Genomic DNA, 15,464 nt, shown 5'->3' on the forward strand with positions numbered 1-15,464 from the left:
TACCTCAAAACCTGTTTCTAATGCCCCAACACCCGTTTCTAATGCCCCAAAACCAATTTCTAATGCGTCAAAACCATTTTTTAATGCCTAAAAACTTATTTTTGGATTCGAAACTAAAACCTAGACGTGAAAGGTTAATCATTTTAGAGATTTTATCACCCTAAAATTTAGTGTATTTTGGTCCAAATCATTTTTGTACACTTTTTATATTTTTACTTATATATTAATTATTGATTGGAGGCTGTAAAAATGATGTTTTCATAATAGTCATGATAAAAAGTTTTCTCTTCCCTATTTGTTGTTATAATTCGTGGCTGAAGCTTAGAAATACAGGCCCGGTCCAGCTCTTCAAGCCGATACTCTATTACAGAACCCACTCGATCTCCAAGCCCATGAGTCATGACCACCCTTACCCAACGCTCAAAGATTTTCTGCGTGCTGCGTAGCCTCCAATCTGATTCACTCTGATCGGACGGTGAATTCGGGTAGGAGCCCCCATTTCTCCATCAGCTTCTCAGTCGATCCGATCAGGTTTGAACCAACCTTCATCTCTGTCCCCTTTCTTTATTCTCCTACTGCCATGCTTTAACGACCTTCGTGTTCGTCAATATCAATATCGAAATTCATTGTTATCCAAAGAAATTTGCAGCCCATTATAGATTATCAGCTTTGCTCATCTGGGTCTTCTTTCGTTTGGGTTTTTATTTGTGATTTTGCGTGAAATGGGCAATGATTTGAATGCATGAAAACTACCTGGTAATTTCTTATGATTAATCTTCTGTTCACTGCCCAAGTCGTTTTTCTTAATTAAGGACCATTAACGGTAGCTCTGACCAGTTCCACAGATCAATTAAGAATCTATGTGCTCTCATACATAAGTTGCGTACTCAATTGACTTGTGCATGAATTGGTTATGACAATTTATTGAAGTTTCGTTTAGGAACCGATCAGGGTGTACATGATAAATAACCATCGTAATAAATCAATTGGAAGATGATTAGGATAAGCCAACTTATAGAATAAAGTGCATAAATATGACATTTGACATTTTCAGGCGGAGATAGGGAACAGTTGCAATTGGTAGTCAGAACATTTATGGAAGCAATCATAAGTGCAATGTATTGACATTCAACTAGAAAGGGTAAAATATTGAGGAGATTGAGATCTTAGAGTTAGATGGATAAAGAGGAAGTCTGCTTCTTGAGTGTCCTGTATAAATTCGGTTATATTAATTAAGCCATAAAATACCTTTTAAGGTGATAATAGGGATCATACTTCAAGTGTCAAAAATCCCTGTATAGAATGTACAAAAAAACATGTTCTGAGTTTAGTTTCTGTGAGGATGCTATGCTGAGATGACATAGTGGGCAAGCAAAAATGGCAAAAATGCAAGTGAGTTTATAAGAACAGTTGTATAATGTGTTGTTACTACTGTAATTTTTGTGATTTCATACACTAATGAACTAATTCATGTTTATAGCGCATTACAGGGCTGTATCTGTTTAATTTTGCTGACATATCACTCATGTTTGCGACTTTATTATATTTATTGGCAACATGAATGGACTCATTTCATCTGCAGTGTAATTGCTGTGCATTCTCTCTCTTCTATTTGGACAGTGCACCGAAAGCCTGCACTTGACAAGTATAAAACCTTGTCTCTCATTTGTGAAAGATGTAAAATCATTTGTTCATGAGCACTGTTGTCAACCATGCAGAAAGCAGAAAATGTCAGGCACAAATATTGAGGATGTAAAGGAGCAGGAGCCTACTGATAATACTCTTAACAATCAAATTGATGTTGACAGTTCTTTGGAAGACCCTAAAGCTTTGGATCAAAATGATGAGAATCCCATGCCTTCACCCCAGCAGGAGGTATAGTGCTGCATCTTCGTTTTACAGTTTGGTTAGTTCATGTAAGTATAAGGACTTTTTAAATAGGAAGGATAGTGGACTATAAAGACTAAGACCTGTAAAAACTTCTGGCCTCCTGCTCTGCTATTTATACTGAAGTATCTCATGAAATCCTGAAGAAATTCTTTGGCCGAATTTTCGAAACAGTTCTTGGTTTCTCCGCAAGCCACAGACCCAGAAAATAATATAAAATTAGTAGAAGCAATGTGGTTTACTTCCCAAGAATTGTAAAGTGGTGTGCATAAAATGTCTGTTTATATGGATAGAATAAGTTTTTTTTTTTAGAATTTCTTGTTATTGTCCATGGTCATCATGTGTCTCATATGGATTTATTCAGTAGAATCATTGTCTACTATTCTGCCTTCTGCAGGAGGAAATTATCAAGAAGAAGTATGGGGGACTATTACCTAGGAAGCCTCCACTGATATCCAAGGTGAATGTTTTTTCTTTTTCATCCTTTCTATCTCTCTGAGGACATTTATTCAGTTCAAGTTTTACCAAGTGAAAATCACCACAAATAAATGTCATTTTATGCCAGGATCATGAACGTGCTTTTTTTGATTCTGCTGATTGGGCATTGGGAAAGGTACTCATTTTGACTGCTTTAGAACTCTATAACTCTGAATTTTAATATTGACTGCGTGATTTCTAGTTTAAATGCCTAATGTCTTGTCCCACCTCTTTGACTTGTTGAACAGCAAGGAGCACAAAAGCCCAAAGGACCCCTTGAAGCACTCCGCCCAAAGTTGCAGGTATTTGCTGTTAAGGCTGTCTGGTTTTTCTACTTCATGTTTTAGACAAAACCATCAACACATTAATTTTATAGTTTATTCGTTACATGCTATGCAGAAAAAAAAAAAAGAAAAAAAAAGAAGCAATTGCATGGTCTTGTTTATTACAGTTTTAAATTGTATATATGGAGCTGCTTAGGATTAATGTCATTGATAATTCTACCTATAAACCAAGACATTTAAAATTGGAAAAAAGACCGTTTCTACACGGGTCGATCATATGGGTTGGACAAAGAAATTGCCACCTCTGGTTCCAGACAACTTGGGGGTATGGTAAAAGGATGATCTATGCCCATGTGCTCATATGGGAAGTTAAAGCTCTATCAGTTAGTTTTGTTATTGCTAGTTTTCATGATTTAAACTACCAGTCGGTTTGTTTGTGTTGGTGCCACCTGTGAATGAGTAATGCTATATATCCCCCCTCCCCTCATTCCCCTTATGTTTATGTGGCGTGGTCTTCCATAACATTTGGTTCATTGATTTTTTGGTTGGGAGAGACCATGCAACATAGGTATTGGGGGGATGGGAGGGTGATGTATAGCATTACTTCCCTTGAATATGTCACTAAGCGTTTCACTTTGATAAAGGCTGGGACAAGCAATGTTGTCCTCAACAGTGACCAACCTTCTGCTCCTGCGATATTTGTTGTCAACTCCCTCAAAAAGGGTAACAAAGAAGAAGAAAATAAACAAACAAAAAGTAACCAGTTAATTCACTGCAACATAAAGTTAATATCAAAGCCTATACATCTAAGGATGCCTTTGTTTTTTTTTGTGTGTGTATTTTATTATTCCATTTGCAGTACTAACAATGCTCTTTCTTTTTCATTGTTTTTTCTTGTCTTTATTATGGTCATCAGCCCACGCCACACCAGCAAGTTCGTTCAAGGCGCTCAGCTTATGCTCCTGCAGATGATGGTGGTGATTCTGGTGAAGGTATGTGCAACAGATGATCTATGTCCTAGTGCACAACCACTGAAATCCACCTAGTATTTGCAAGAACCATGTTTGAGCTCCCATTTTGCATTTTGTTTTTAACAGTTGATGACGGCAACGACATCACAATTTCTTCAGAGGACCAGAGCTGCACATTAGACGGTGGCGACAATAGCAATATTGCTTCCGATGGTGGTGGGAACAATAAAAGTACTGCTTCGGAGCATCAGAGCTGCCATGAGTAGCTGTCTATGTGCTACACTCAAAACAGAACATGTTTATGTAAAGTTTGAAGCTGATGATCAGCCCCCTTTTAAGGTGCTTAACCCAATAAGCAAAACTTTGCAAATTTTGGCGTAAATTGTAACGAGCCAACGAAATATTCGAGTACGTAGAAGGCATACACCACCAGTTACAATTCCTTTTTTCTTTTTTCCCCCAACTCAATTTCATAGATATCACAAGGAGGAGATGGGAATTGGCAAACCAAATTGACAAGAAAGTGCCCAATGAGCCAAGTTCAAAAGCAAGGAGATGGCCAAATTTATTTAGTATCTTTAATTACCTACTAATACGAGTCAGCAAGTATAGCATTATTTAAGAGTGTAAGTAATTAAATTGTAATAAGTCAAAATTTTCGACTAATTATATTTTTTTACCGATTATAAACAGTCAATAGTAAAAGCAACACTCAGACAGCTATACCGTGGTTGTATCCCTTCCCTTCTCCAATTTGAGTAAAAAAAAAAAACACTATCCCCTGGTTGAGTGATTAACGAGGAAGAACGAACCCCTGAAACCTTAAAAAGGAGACAAAAATGGTCGTTTACTCGTCGCCCGCAGCGTCGTTCGTTTTCTTCAACCTCCCCAGCAGTACTCGATGCTGCTCTTCTAACATTAAACTTCCACCTGCCAAAATCACACCCTTTTGTTGCGCTGACTTGAAGTACGATAATTCGTCTCCAGCACGGGTCAACCCAGAATCACCAAAGAGAAGCAACGGTGAGCAACTTGCACCGGACTCAACTTGCTCCAGCATATTATGCTCCTGCACAAGAAGGCGTTTCACTGAAGCTGCGGCAGCGACGGCTTTGTTCCCAATATGCCCCTCCAACGCCTCCAATTTACAGTCCGATTATATGGTACGACTACTCTCTGTCTCAATTGTTTCCAAAATGTTATGCTTCCAATTTGATTTACGCTAGCATAAGCTTAACTGCTGTATCAATGGCGGTAGTTCACAACTGAAGTTTGTATGTGTAGACTGTGCTGAAAAAGGTTCACCCTCCGAGACCAGATTGGTACGAGGAGTTATACGCATCGGTTATGGATACAAGTATGAAGTCCTATGAAGCCGAGGTTAGTATCAATTGGTTTGGTGTTTGTTATTAACTAGTTCTTCTCGTTTCGAGTGTACACCTCCTTGGCTGCAATTTTGTGAAATCTTCTGTGTGGTTCGGTAAGATTGCAGGTTACAAGTCGCAATTGTTCAGTAATTTGAAGGGGAAGGCTCATAAGGTGTTGGAGATTGGCATTGGCACAGGCCCTAATCTCAAGTATTATGCCGGTGATGCCGATGTCCAGGTGTTTGGTATGGATCCCAATGGAAAGATGGAAAAGTATGCACGGGCAGCAGCAGTGGCTGCTGGCCTGCCGCTTGCAAAATTTGAATTTATACAAGCAGTAAGAATGCTTCCCTGGCGTTACTTTTTCCTAAAACTTTTTATGATGGTGGTATTCTCTGCTTAGAAATTGTACTGCAACCTGGTTATATTTTTGCCTTGAAACTATCAATGCGAGAAAAGCACCCAAATGATTGGAAAACATTTTGATGTTTCTTAGACCTTTAAGTTGATGGATCGATGGGGAAGATCCAATGGCAATTGTTTCCAATTTCAACAATTGGATTGATCATTGATGGCCTGTGATTTGTACCTTAAGCAATTGAAACATCTTCTAGTGATGTGCACTTTATCGGTCACATATGCATATGTAGTTAAAATTGCAACTGGATTCGGATGTTGCTTTTATTGTTTTTTCCCCTTGGTTATATCTGGTTGTGAACTACAAAGTTGTTCTTTAGATTTTGAAAATGCTCATATTATCCAGGTTGGGGAGGCTATACCATTGAGTGATGCTTCTGTTGATGCAGTTGTTGGAACACTTGTATTGTGTTCTGTTAAAGATGTTGATATGACACTGAAAGGTATTTAACCATCTAGCAGTTAAAAATTACATTATATTTTTAGGCATTTGAAGCTATAAATCCGTCCATTCTGAAATGGAGCATCACCAACATTCATGCTTACATTGAATGCTACTTGAAAATAGATTGAATGACTTACTTTCAAAATGCACATCTGGGAGTCGTTTGTGTTATAACTTGGATAGATTTTATGATTCTAAATAATTGAAAGTTTTCATTTTTATCTTTGGACTCAGAGGTGAAGAGGGTGCTGAAACCCGGTGGGTTTTACCTTTTTGTGGAACACGTGGCTGCAAAAGGTATTGAGCTGAACTTCTTGATTCACAGGCAAGAAAGAAAGCTGTATCCATTAATTGAATGGGAAATTTTTTAATGATTTTTTTTTTTTCCCCTTTCTGTTATTGTTGTTGTTGTGATGCAGATGGAACAATTCTTAGATTATTACAGAGTGTTCTTGATCCTCTCCAACAGACAGTCTCTGATGGGTGTCACCTTACCAGGGAAACAGGAATGCATATATCTGAAGCTGGGTTTTCAGGCGTTGAGCTTAGCATGGCTTTCTTGTCTAATGCCTACTTTGTAAACCCCCACGTATATGGGATAGCTTGTAAGTAACACCAAGAGTAGGGCATCGATGTTCTCAATTGCAGTGAGCCCTGCTGCTCACCTACTTTTGATGTGAGAGTACTAGAGAACCATTGACACATGGGGTTCCTTTCCTCTGTCTGTAAATGTTGCAGAAGTAATATGGAGATAAATTAAAAGTTGTATTAGAGTAGGATTCTATTAAATGAAGATCAGATTTTATTTAAAGATTAATTTATATTAGTTTTATTATCAGTATTTTAATACTAGATTTATCATTAGTTTGAATATTACTTATCTCATCAATTTGTAAGTCTATATAAAGACCCATTAATGTTAATAAAAGGCATCAGAGAAGTCCATTCCCGAATGAAAATTTGAAGGAGGTCCAAGTTCCTTCTAAGAACCCATCCAATTTATCTCGTTACAAACTGGTATAAAGGCTAATCCTTATTTAATAGAATTCTTGTAGTAGGCTCATGATAGAATGATTTGGGAAGCTGAATTAGATAACTTAAACCCATTGGTAAATAATTTTTTCAAGTATTATAATTTGCTCGATTTTTATTTTTTTTTAAATGTATTTCAAGAGTTTAATGGTACAATCTGATCAAACCTGTAAACAAAATTGTAATAATAGTTGTAATACTCCAAATATATATTTCATCATTGAATAGCACTACTATTTGACTTCAACTTCCACCCCATTTAGAAATCGAGAGGGGGGCCTTCGGGCTGGGGGGATAAAAAAAGAAAAATCTAAAATAACTTTTGATTGAAACTTTTAATTATTATCTAATGAAGTTGGGGAACAAAATCCTCACTATTTCAAATGAATTATATTTGAAGGGTATTTTTGTATTTTCACTTTTTGAAGGGACAAAAATACTTTTTTACTATACCTAATTGAATATTATCCAGTTCATTTGAAATTGAGATGATCCTAATTTTGAAGTTAGGAGGTCTATATTAGTGGTCATGTTCAAAATGAATGCCAACTAACATCTAACAATTATAATTGAGACAATGATTAAAAATGGTGTCATAAAGTGGTGGATTTCCATGATAATTATACACTATAATATGAGTAGTCGTTAGGTCTAATAACAATGGGGAGTTGGTAAATTTGTTCCCCTCTGAGTTATTGGATCTTATTATATTCAATTTCAATCTCGTATTTTATTTTATAGTGATTAACATAGCACAAAGGAATAGTATTATTTGTTTGCTAGTGGAGGTTTAACATACTAATGATTGCAATTTTCTTATTTGTGATTTGTGACCCCATAAAGCATCATCCTTGGGAGTTGTGGGTAGGAATTGGGACATTCAGAAAAATATCTAATAAATTAATTCAATTTCTTGCCTTCTTTAATCGTATTTTTAAGTGTTAACAAAAAAAATAAAAAAAAGGGGAAACTTTACTTACCCTCTTATACTTTTGCGCTTTTTGCAGACACCCCCTCATTGTTCAAATCCTCTCACTTTGGTGTATCAAACTTTCGTTTCCTTTCAAATACCCTCCTACCGTTAGCTTTTGCAGTTAAAAAGACCTTTCTACCCCTAAATGTTTTTTAAAAAAAATTATTTTTAATAAAAAATAAGGGCACGATTGTTATTTTCCACCCTTTCCGTTAGGATTTAACAGAAAATCCTAACGGAAGGGGCAAAGTGAAAGGAAACGAAAGTTGGATATATCAAAGTGAGAGGTTTTGAACAATGGGGGGTTGTCTGCAAAAAGCGTGAAAGTATAGGGGGGTAAGTGAAGTTCCCCCCCCAAAAAAAAAAAAAAAAGAGGTTAAATTCACTTTACCCCCTGAAGTTTTAGGAGATTTTCAATTCGAACTCCAATATTTAAAAATTTGCAATGTATCCCCCTAATGTTTCAAAAATTTTCAATTCAGACCCTTCGTTACTAATTTTCGTATAATTTGACGGAAATCATCCCACGTGCGTCTTACGTGGGATTTTGATGCACTCTATTCCAATTTTACCCTCATTAAAACCTATGAAATTACGTAATTAGCCTCAATTTCATAGGTTTTAATGAGGGTATTTAGGTTTTAATGAGGGTAATTACGTAATTTCATAGGTTTTAATGAGAGCAAAATTGGAATAGATGGAATCAAAATCCCACATGAGACGCACGTGAGATGATTTCCGTCCAATTAGACGGAAATTAGTAACAAAGAGTTTGAATTGAAAATTTTTAAAACATTAAGAGGGTATATTGCCAATTTCTAAACATTGGGGTTCGAATTGAAAATTTTCTGAAACTTCAGGAGGATAAAGTTAATTTTCCCCATTTTTTTTTTCAAAGTAATATAAAAGAAAACTTTATGTAATGAATATTTAAATTACAGTTAAGTTTGGAAGTTGGTTATCCATGCGCTTTGAATTGGGAATTTTAATGAAAACTAATTATTAAAAATATGAATTAATTCGAACCTCAATGTTTAAAAATTGGTAATGTACCATCTTAATATTTCAAAAATTTTCAATTTAGACCCTCCGTTACTAATTTTCGTCTAATTGGACGGAAATTATCCCACGTGCGTCTCACGTGAGATTTTGATTCATTCTATTCAAATTTTGCCTTCATTAAAACTTATAAAATTTAGGCTAATTACGTAATTTCATAGGTTTTAATAAAGGTAAAATTGAAATAGAGGACATCAAAACCCCACACGAGACGTACGTGGGATGATTTTCGTCTAATTAGACTGAAATTAGTAACGGATGGTCTGAATTGAAAATTTTTGAAACAATAAGGGGTAACATTGCTAATTTTTAAATATTGAGGTTCGAATTGAAAAACCTTGAGACTTCAAGGGGTAAAGTGAATTTAACCCAAAAAAATTAAACCGGTTAAATTGATATGTATTTTTAATAAAGCATGTGATTATGGTATGCATCTTTTAAATATATGTGAGAATTTAATGCTCTTAAAATATATGTGAATTTAATAAATTAGTTATTCATAAAAAAAAAATTACATGTTTTCTTCATTAAAAAAAAAAGTTAAAAAATTCAATTTAGGAAAAAAAAAAAAAGTTTAAACTAAAAAGTAATAGGATAAAATTCACTTAACCTCCTCAAACTACCACCTCAATGACAATCTACCCTCAAAACTATCAATTACGACAATTTACCTCCCAAACTACCAAAACAATGACAATGTATTCCCTAATGTTAGCAAAATGACAAAATTACCCCTATAAAATTTTCAATAAGACAAAAATACTATTAAAATTCGAAAAAAAAATTAAAATTTAGTATTTTTATTTTTATTTTAGCAAGGGTAATTTCATCATTTTTTAAAAATTGGGGGTACATTATCATTATTTTGGTATTTTTGAGGGTAAATTATCGCAATTGATAATTTAGTGATAGATTATCAGTGAAATAGTAGTTTGAGGGAGTTAAATAGATTTTAGTCGAAGTAATATATAGTTGAAGGGGTTAGAGGGGATGCAGAAGAAAAATGGAGGACCTGAGTGCAAAAAGGGCGTGAAGTAATCCAAGTAAAGTGATCTCCCTCTCTCCGATAAATTAGGGTTTTGGGTTTCCACTTTTCATTTAATGCTCCGACGAAATCCAGTCGGCACGCTGAGCATTTACCCCTGTGGCGTTCTTCCTCCTTGTCTCTCCTCAACCTCCACTCGTAAGCTTTCTCTCTCTCATGTTTTTTTTTTTTTTTTTATTCATGCATATCAGTGGGTTCTCACTGCGCTTAGTTTTCAGTAATCTACTGGTTTTGGTGTTGCCCCGCAATGGTTCTTCGCTAAACTCTGACCCTTATGAGTTCCAATTATGTGCACTCTGTCGTGGTTTCTCTTTCTTTTTTTGTTCAATTTTGTTTCCTTTTTGTTTGTTTTTTGTTTTACTCTGAAAAATGTGTTGTTTAAGAGCTTAGCTAGTGGATTATTTGGTGTGACTCGTGCATTTTTGTGTCTAATTTTCAATTCGATTACTCTCTCTATCTTCTTGGTCGGGAATATGACAAATGCGGTGTTATGAGGTTGTTGGTGATGGAAGCTTAGAGTAGCAAAGGTTGTTGGAGTTCCTCTATCTTGGAGAGGAGAAAAAAAAAACCTTCTGATTCTAGTCACGAAACTTTCTTGTTCTCAGACATTTTAAACAATTGTATTTTACGTGTTATGATTTTAACATGGTTTTGCACACGGAAATTATCATATAAATTCATGGTTCTGTACCTGTGGGCGTTAAGCAATTTGACTCGGATTAAGTGCACTTATTGCATGAGGTCAATCATACTGAGAATAGGATAAAATTTATGGAGTTTATGTTTCTTCTAAGCTATTTTATTTTGTTGGTGCGTTAAAGTAAGTGTTTCATCCCTTGAATTTCACATGGTCCCTTGTTCTACAAAAAAGTTTCGTTTTGGTCTATCTTCCTACACCTTCTAATGGAGTGATGAAATTCGAGGACGTAATGGTTTTTTTAGTGATGTGGTCTAATTTCAGAAGTAGAAAGTGCCACAGCAGGAAATTATGTCAATCTAGTAGATGGTGCAAGGGAGAAAAGACCAAAATGAAACTCTTTGAAAAACAAAAGGACCGATTGACATTCAGAATTTTCAACGTGTGGACTTAAAACATATTATTTGACCATTGTTGGTGGTTGTTGGTATTTGGTTTATTGTGTAGATTATAATGTCTGATTGATTTGTTATCTTTTCATGATAGGCTTTGTGCTATGGCGCTAATGAGACTTTGAAGGGAATCTGATTTCTGGAACATGGTTAGGGTTTTGGTGGATTATGTAGCGTGTGTTGGTAATATTCATGAGCAAATGTTAATCAAACTTGGACAAAGGAAAGTGAGCATGAATACTCTTATGTATTGTATCATGTGATTTTGATGAGTGAGATGAGATGGGGCATAAGCTAATATGCATAAGTTGGAAATGTCTATTTTCAGTAACTGATGTAAATATTTAGCTGTTGGTTGCTGAATTTATAAAGTTTGAAAGCAAACAGAACATTTTGGTGAGTTTTATAGAAAATAGCTAAAACGGGGTCGCTTTGTTGTGTGGCTGCAAGGCCACATGGATCAAATACAGCCAGTAGGGACTGGTCAATGGGTCCCCATGAACCTTACTGGCGGACTAATACAAGCTTTTCGCCACCCCCATCAAGATGGGATTTTCGATTTCAATCTGAAGGGTTACCATATGGTTCACAAGAAGGTAGTCAATTGTATGGGTCTTCAACATCAACAAACAGTAAAGAAAGTCGGAGCTGGGTGAGAGGCAACTGTCTCTATAACCATCAATACTCTGCATCTGATGGTACTGGGTTGTTTTTAAGTAGTCCATCTGATCTTTCTCAGGGTCCTCAGTGGACACCTCCTGCAGTACAGGAAATCAGTGTTGATGATTATGAAACTGTAACAAGAAGAGGTAATACAGTCGTCAATGAACTCGTTTAATGTTTACTTATAAATGTTTACTTATAATGATGTACTTATGTTTTATATTTGAGAAGGGTGGTAATAATGTCTCAAAAATAATATTCCTTTAAGCTTCATTTTCTGTTACTGATGTGACACTCGGGTGAATAGATTAAAAGAACAAATTGGCTTACCGCTGTTGTTTGTATTTACTGCTAAAGGGATTTGTTTTATTAGACATTTCTATTTTTTATTCATTTTTATGTTTGCTCTCAATTAGTAGGTAGTCTTAAACTTGGGGGGGTTTACTTTTATCTGGTTGATATATCAGGACACATGGACATGAGTCATATACATATATGAAGTATGTACATGCATATTCATGCCCTTGTATGATTGTGCAGGACAGTAACCTCTTTACCATAAAGGGGATGATAGCAACATCTTCAAAGTGATGTGATGAACTTCTCTAGTTGTACATTCGAAACTAAAATTGTCTTTACAGAAGCTCCTCGCTCGGTTTCCAGCAAGCGAGAAAACATTCATTTTCCATTTGAAGATGGAAAAAATTGGAACTATCTAAAAATGATGTTCTTATCCTGGACTAGGCAATGTTCCTTTTCTACATTTCTGGTCCATTGAAAATACCATCTTGGGCACATGGGCTATTCAATGGGGATTGTTTCTTGTGCAATGGACAAGATACAATTCACTGCTAGAATTTCTAGATGGTTGCCTTCTTCCTTTCCTATTATGTATTTCTAGGTGTAATGTTGGAGTGTAAATCTCGTATCATTTCACCTTTTCCTATTTATTAGAAATCTAAAAAATTGCTTCAGATATTTAGAAACAATGAGTTTATGTCTCTCACCTCTGATTTCCATTTTTGCACCATACTCGTCAAGATAGGCAGTGTCCATGCTTAAGTGCTACATTTACAAGAGTTCTCTCTTCCTTCATCCTGCCTATGTTATATTAGCTTTACTTATCAGAATATCTTATTTTGGATTATTGCCTTTATTACAACATATTTTGATGTAAGATTTGAGATCGAGTCCAGATGCTGAGCAACCAAAAGGTCTCAAACAGTCAGCAAATTAGTTTATATAAGCAAATCATAAGAGTCTAGATCATTTAGACATCAACATTTTGAACTTGGAAAAACTGTTCCTCAGGGGGTGGGGGTAGAGAGAGTGAGGTTGCAGATTACCTACTTATAGAATATGCCAATGACCTTTAGCTCAAATGGCTCTTCTTCTTCCTAGAAGAATGGGACAGAGTGACACTGTTGGTCCATTAGGCGCTGACTTGCTAAATCCTCTGTTTTTTTTAGTTCAAACTATGTTTTTTAAATTTGTAAAGTTTTTTTCAATGGGGTTGATAAGCCATCCATGCTAAAAGTTTAGGTTTGGGTCTTTGGAGTCCTTGAATCAAGAAAATCTGCGCATGATACCTGCATTATTCTCTCTCTCCCTGAATTTGGTTGGCTTTCTTTTCTTCTCATCCTCCTTTCAGTACTTGCATATTCCGTTACAAATCAAGGTGGCCAGAATCCATCCACCATTGATCAAGTTTGAATGCTTTTACGCACATAAGGGAAGTTTGTATTCATTTTCCTTTGATGGTTACCTTTAAATTTTGGTTAGCCTAGAAATTATATTATTTCTGAGCTAGAGTATTAGCTTTTTAAATTAGAACCTTTCCCTCCAAAATTGACGGTGCAATACAGCAAATAGTAATCATACTAAAATAGGTAATATAAATATACCAATGGAAGGGCTAAGTGGAAAGTGGAGTACGAACCTTGTAGCTCTGTAGCTCCTGCTGCTTTTATGTAGAATTCCGAACTGTCGGAGCCCAAAATTGATTTTCTGTTGTATCATAGTCCAAGCTTGTGTTGTGGATATTGATTGCTGATTTCTCTTAACCCTCTACTATCAATTCTACTCTGAATGCCATCACATTGGTTAAAGTGTTGTGTTATTAATACTTCATCTAGCTTAGAACTATTGTGTAGACTCACTTTGCTTCTGGACAAGAGCAGACATAAGTTGTTTCATTCTATTTTTCGTATTTTATATGCCCATATGTTAATTAGAATCAAAACTTCACCATTTCTCTTCAAAATTCACCATGATGGTTCAATCTTCACTCTTCAGATGCTGTTATGTTTTAAGCAAAACAAAATCTCTCAGTTGTCACTCTTGCTTTGCTAGTATTGATATTGACTCTCTTTGCACCAAGTTTCCAACTGAATAGTTTTTTTTTTTTTTTCTTTCCCTTTGGCCTTCTTTTCTTGCTAGATCCAGCTACGGCGCCATTATCCTTTAGACCCACCATGGAGGTATAGTATTAAAATGACTCTCTCTGAGATTATAAAAATAGAAACTAAAAAGGAATATTTGGCAATTATTTGATATCTCTCTATAATCTAATTTCCTTAATGGAATGAAATATTTGCAGGGATCCTCAGAAAATCCTGATAGTGGTGGCTCGACTTCATCCCATTCAGACAGTAGCGAATCAGAGCCAACAGTCAAGTCACGCTTATCCTCTCACCGCAACTTCTCAAGTCGTCGTTCTTTCATGTCCAAACCTATACACCCATTGTCCTTTTCCGCTCAAACATATTCTAGAGAAGCTCCTGATTCAGTAGTTGCTGGGTTTTCAGAGTTTGAGACTGCCACTCCACAAAGAGATGCGCACCGATGGAGCAGTGCTAGCAGCAACACTGATTTTGCTGATGTTTCTGAGTCGTTTGAGTCTGAAATTTTCAGTTGGTCGTGCAACCATTCTGATGGTTTTAGGTGTGGCTTATGTGAGAAATATCTTTCACAAAGATCACCTTGGAGTTCTCGTAGGATTGTGAAAAGTGGAGATATGCCAGTGGCTGGGGTTCTTTCATGTCGTCATGTTTTTCATGCAGAATGTTTGGAGCAGACAACACCAAAGGCACGTAAGCATGATCCTCCTTGCCCTCTTTGTCTTAGATTGGAGGAGGACAACTGCCTCGAGCAACGGGGTCATTCAAGACTGAGGACTGGTTTCCCAAGGCGCAGACCATTTTGTGAGGATGGTCCGTCCAGGCCTTGGGGCTGTGCGCAGGTAGGAGATTGTGTTGAAGGAGCTTTGCATGCACCACCTCGCAATTCTATGTTCTTACTTAACCGAAATCGCATTAAAAAGAACCTGTCTTTGAGCAAGGAATTTCCAGGGAAGTTGAGAAAAAGTGGTCCGTATTCTTCACAGCAGTTGAGTGGAAAGTCAGTTGATCAGGGAGCGGATGGCTGCTCAAGGACAACAGCAGGACCAAGTACAAAGAGATGATGAAAGATTTGTAGATAAATGGTAACATGTAATTTATCTGTGTAAGGGCTCCTCTTTTTCTTGATGTTTGCAATTGGCAGTGTCACTTTAGACGGATAGATATTACATTAATGAGATTGGATGACCCGATTAGGTGTATAGATTTGATTTTGTGCAAACAGCGGGTTGTCTGTTGGAAGTAGACAATTGTGTGTTTATGTTCAACTGCTGCACTTTATGTTTTGTTGTCAAATGAAAAGGGTAAAAATTCCTTGTTCTTGTTGCTGGAATCATGATGCTTTATCTCGAGGAA

The 15,464-nt window shown here is 36.2% G+C and overlaps 3 protein-coding genes across 4 annotated transcripts; all 3 read left to right on the top strand.

Moving 5' to 3' along the window:
- The first annotated feature begins 391 nt into the window (after nucleotides 1–391).
- Nucleotides 392–4,030, top strand: LOC132180058 (uncharacterized). Its single transcript, XM_059592902.1, has 7 exons — nucleotides 392–531; nucleotides 1,719–1,875; nucleotides 2,285–2,347; nucleotides 2,453–2,500; nucleotides 2,613–2,666; nucleotides 3,565–3,640; nucleotides 3,746–4,030. The coding sequence occupies exons 2-7, from the start codon at nucleotides 1,729–1,731 to the stop codon at nucleotides 3,883–3,885; spliced, it is 528 nt and encodes a 175-aa protein (XP_059448885.1). The 5' UTR covers nucleotides 392–531; nucleotides 1,719–1,728; the 3' UTR covers nucleotides 3,886–4,030.
- A 363-nt stretch (nucleotides 4,031–4,393) lies between these two features.
- On the top strand, nucleotides 4,394–6,654 carry LOC132180057 (uncharacterized). The gene is made up of 6 exons (XM_059592901.1): nucleotides 4,394–4,782; nucleotides 4,904–4,999; nucleotides 5,105–5,323; nucleotides 5,750–5,846; nucleotides 6,083–6,145; nucleotides 6,268–6,654. The coding sequence occupies exons 1-6, from the start codon at nucleotides 4,459–4,461 to the stop codon at nucleotides 6,459–6,461; spliced, it is 993 nt and encodes a 330-aa protein (XP_059448884.1). The 5' UTR covers nucleotides 4,394–4,458; the 3' UTR covers nucleotides 6,462–6,654.
- Nucleotides 6,655–9,926: 3,272 nt separating this feature from the next.
- On the top strand, nucleotides 9,927–15,430 carry LOC132180056 (uncharacterized). 2 transcript variants are annotated; one of them, XM_059592899.1, is made up of 4 exons: nucleotides 9,927–10,095; nucleotides 11,141–11,855; nucleotides 14,149–14,189; nucleotides 14,309–15,430. In XM_059592899.1, exons 2-4 carry the CDS (start codon nucleotides 11,534–11,536, stop codon nucleotides 15,170–15,172), a joined length of 1,227 nt encoding a protein of 408 aa, XP_059448882.1. In that variant the 5' UTR covers nucleotides 9,927–10,095; nucleotides 11,141–11,533; the 3' UTR covers nucleotides 15,173–15,430. The 2 variants fall into 2 exon arrangements, with proteins under 2 accessions (XP_059448882.1, XP_059448883.1); XM_059592900.1 differs by having other exon boundaries at nucleotides 14,155–14,189.
- Nucleotides 15,431–15,464: the final 34 nt, after the last annotated feature.

This window comes from Corylus avellana, chromosome ca4 (assembly GCF_901000735.1).
Source record: "Corylus avellana chromosome ca4, CavTom2PMs-1.0".
Lineage (NCBI taxonomy): Eukaryota > Viridiplantae > Streptophyta > Magnoliopsida > Fagales > Betulaceae > Corylus > Corylus avellana.

Excerpts from the sequence above, each read along its gene's own strand:
- LOC132180056 (XM_059592899.1), top strand. The coding sequence starts at position 11,534 with ATGGGTCCCCATGAACCTTACTGGCGGACTAATACAAGCTTTTCGCCA. Across the intron at positions 11,856-14,148 it reads TGAAACTGTAACAAGAAGAG|ATCCAGCTACGGCGCCATTA; the intron begins GTAATACAGTCG and ends TTTTCTTGCTAG. Across the intron at positions 14,190-14,308 it reads CCTTTAGACCCACCATGGAG|GGATCCTCAGAAAATCCTGA; the intron begins GTATAGTATTAA and ends AAATATTTGCAG.
- LOC132180058 (XM_059592902.1), top strand. The coding sequence starts at position 1,729 with ATGTCAGGCACAAATATTGAGGATGTAAAGGAGCAGGAGCCTACTGAT. Across the intron at positions 2,501-2,612 it reads CTGATTGGGCATTGGGAAAG|CAAGGAGCACAAAAGCCCAA; the intron begins GTACTCATTTTG and ends CTTGTTGAACAG. Across the intron at positions 2,667-3,564 it reads CACTCCGCCCAAAGTTGCAG|CCCACGCCACACCAGCAAGT; the intron begins GTATTTGCTGTT and ends TATGGTCATCAG.
- LOC132180057 (XM_059592901.1), top strand. The coding sequence starts at position 4,459 with ATGGTCGTTTACTCGTCGCCCGCAGCGTCGTTCGTTTTCTTCAACCTC. Across the intron at positions 5,847-6,082 it reads TGTTGATATGACACTGAAAG|AGGTGAAGAGGGTGCTGAAA; the intron begins GTATTTAACCAT and ends CTTTGGACTCAG. Across the intron at positions 6,146-6,267 it reads GGAACACGTGGCTGCAAAAG|ATGGAACAATTCTTAGATTA; the intron begins GTATTGAGCTGA and ends GTTGTGATGCAG.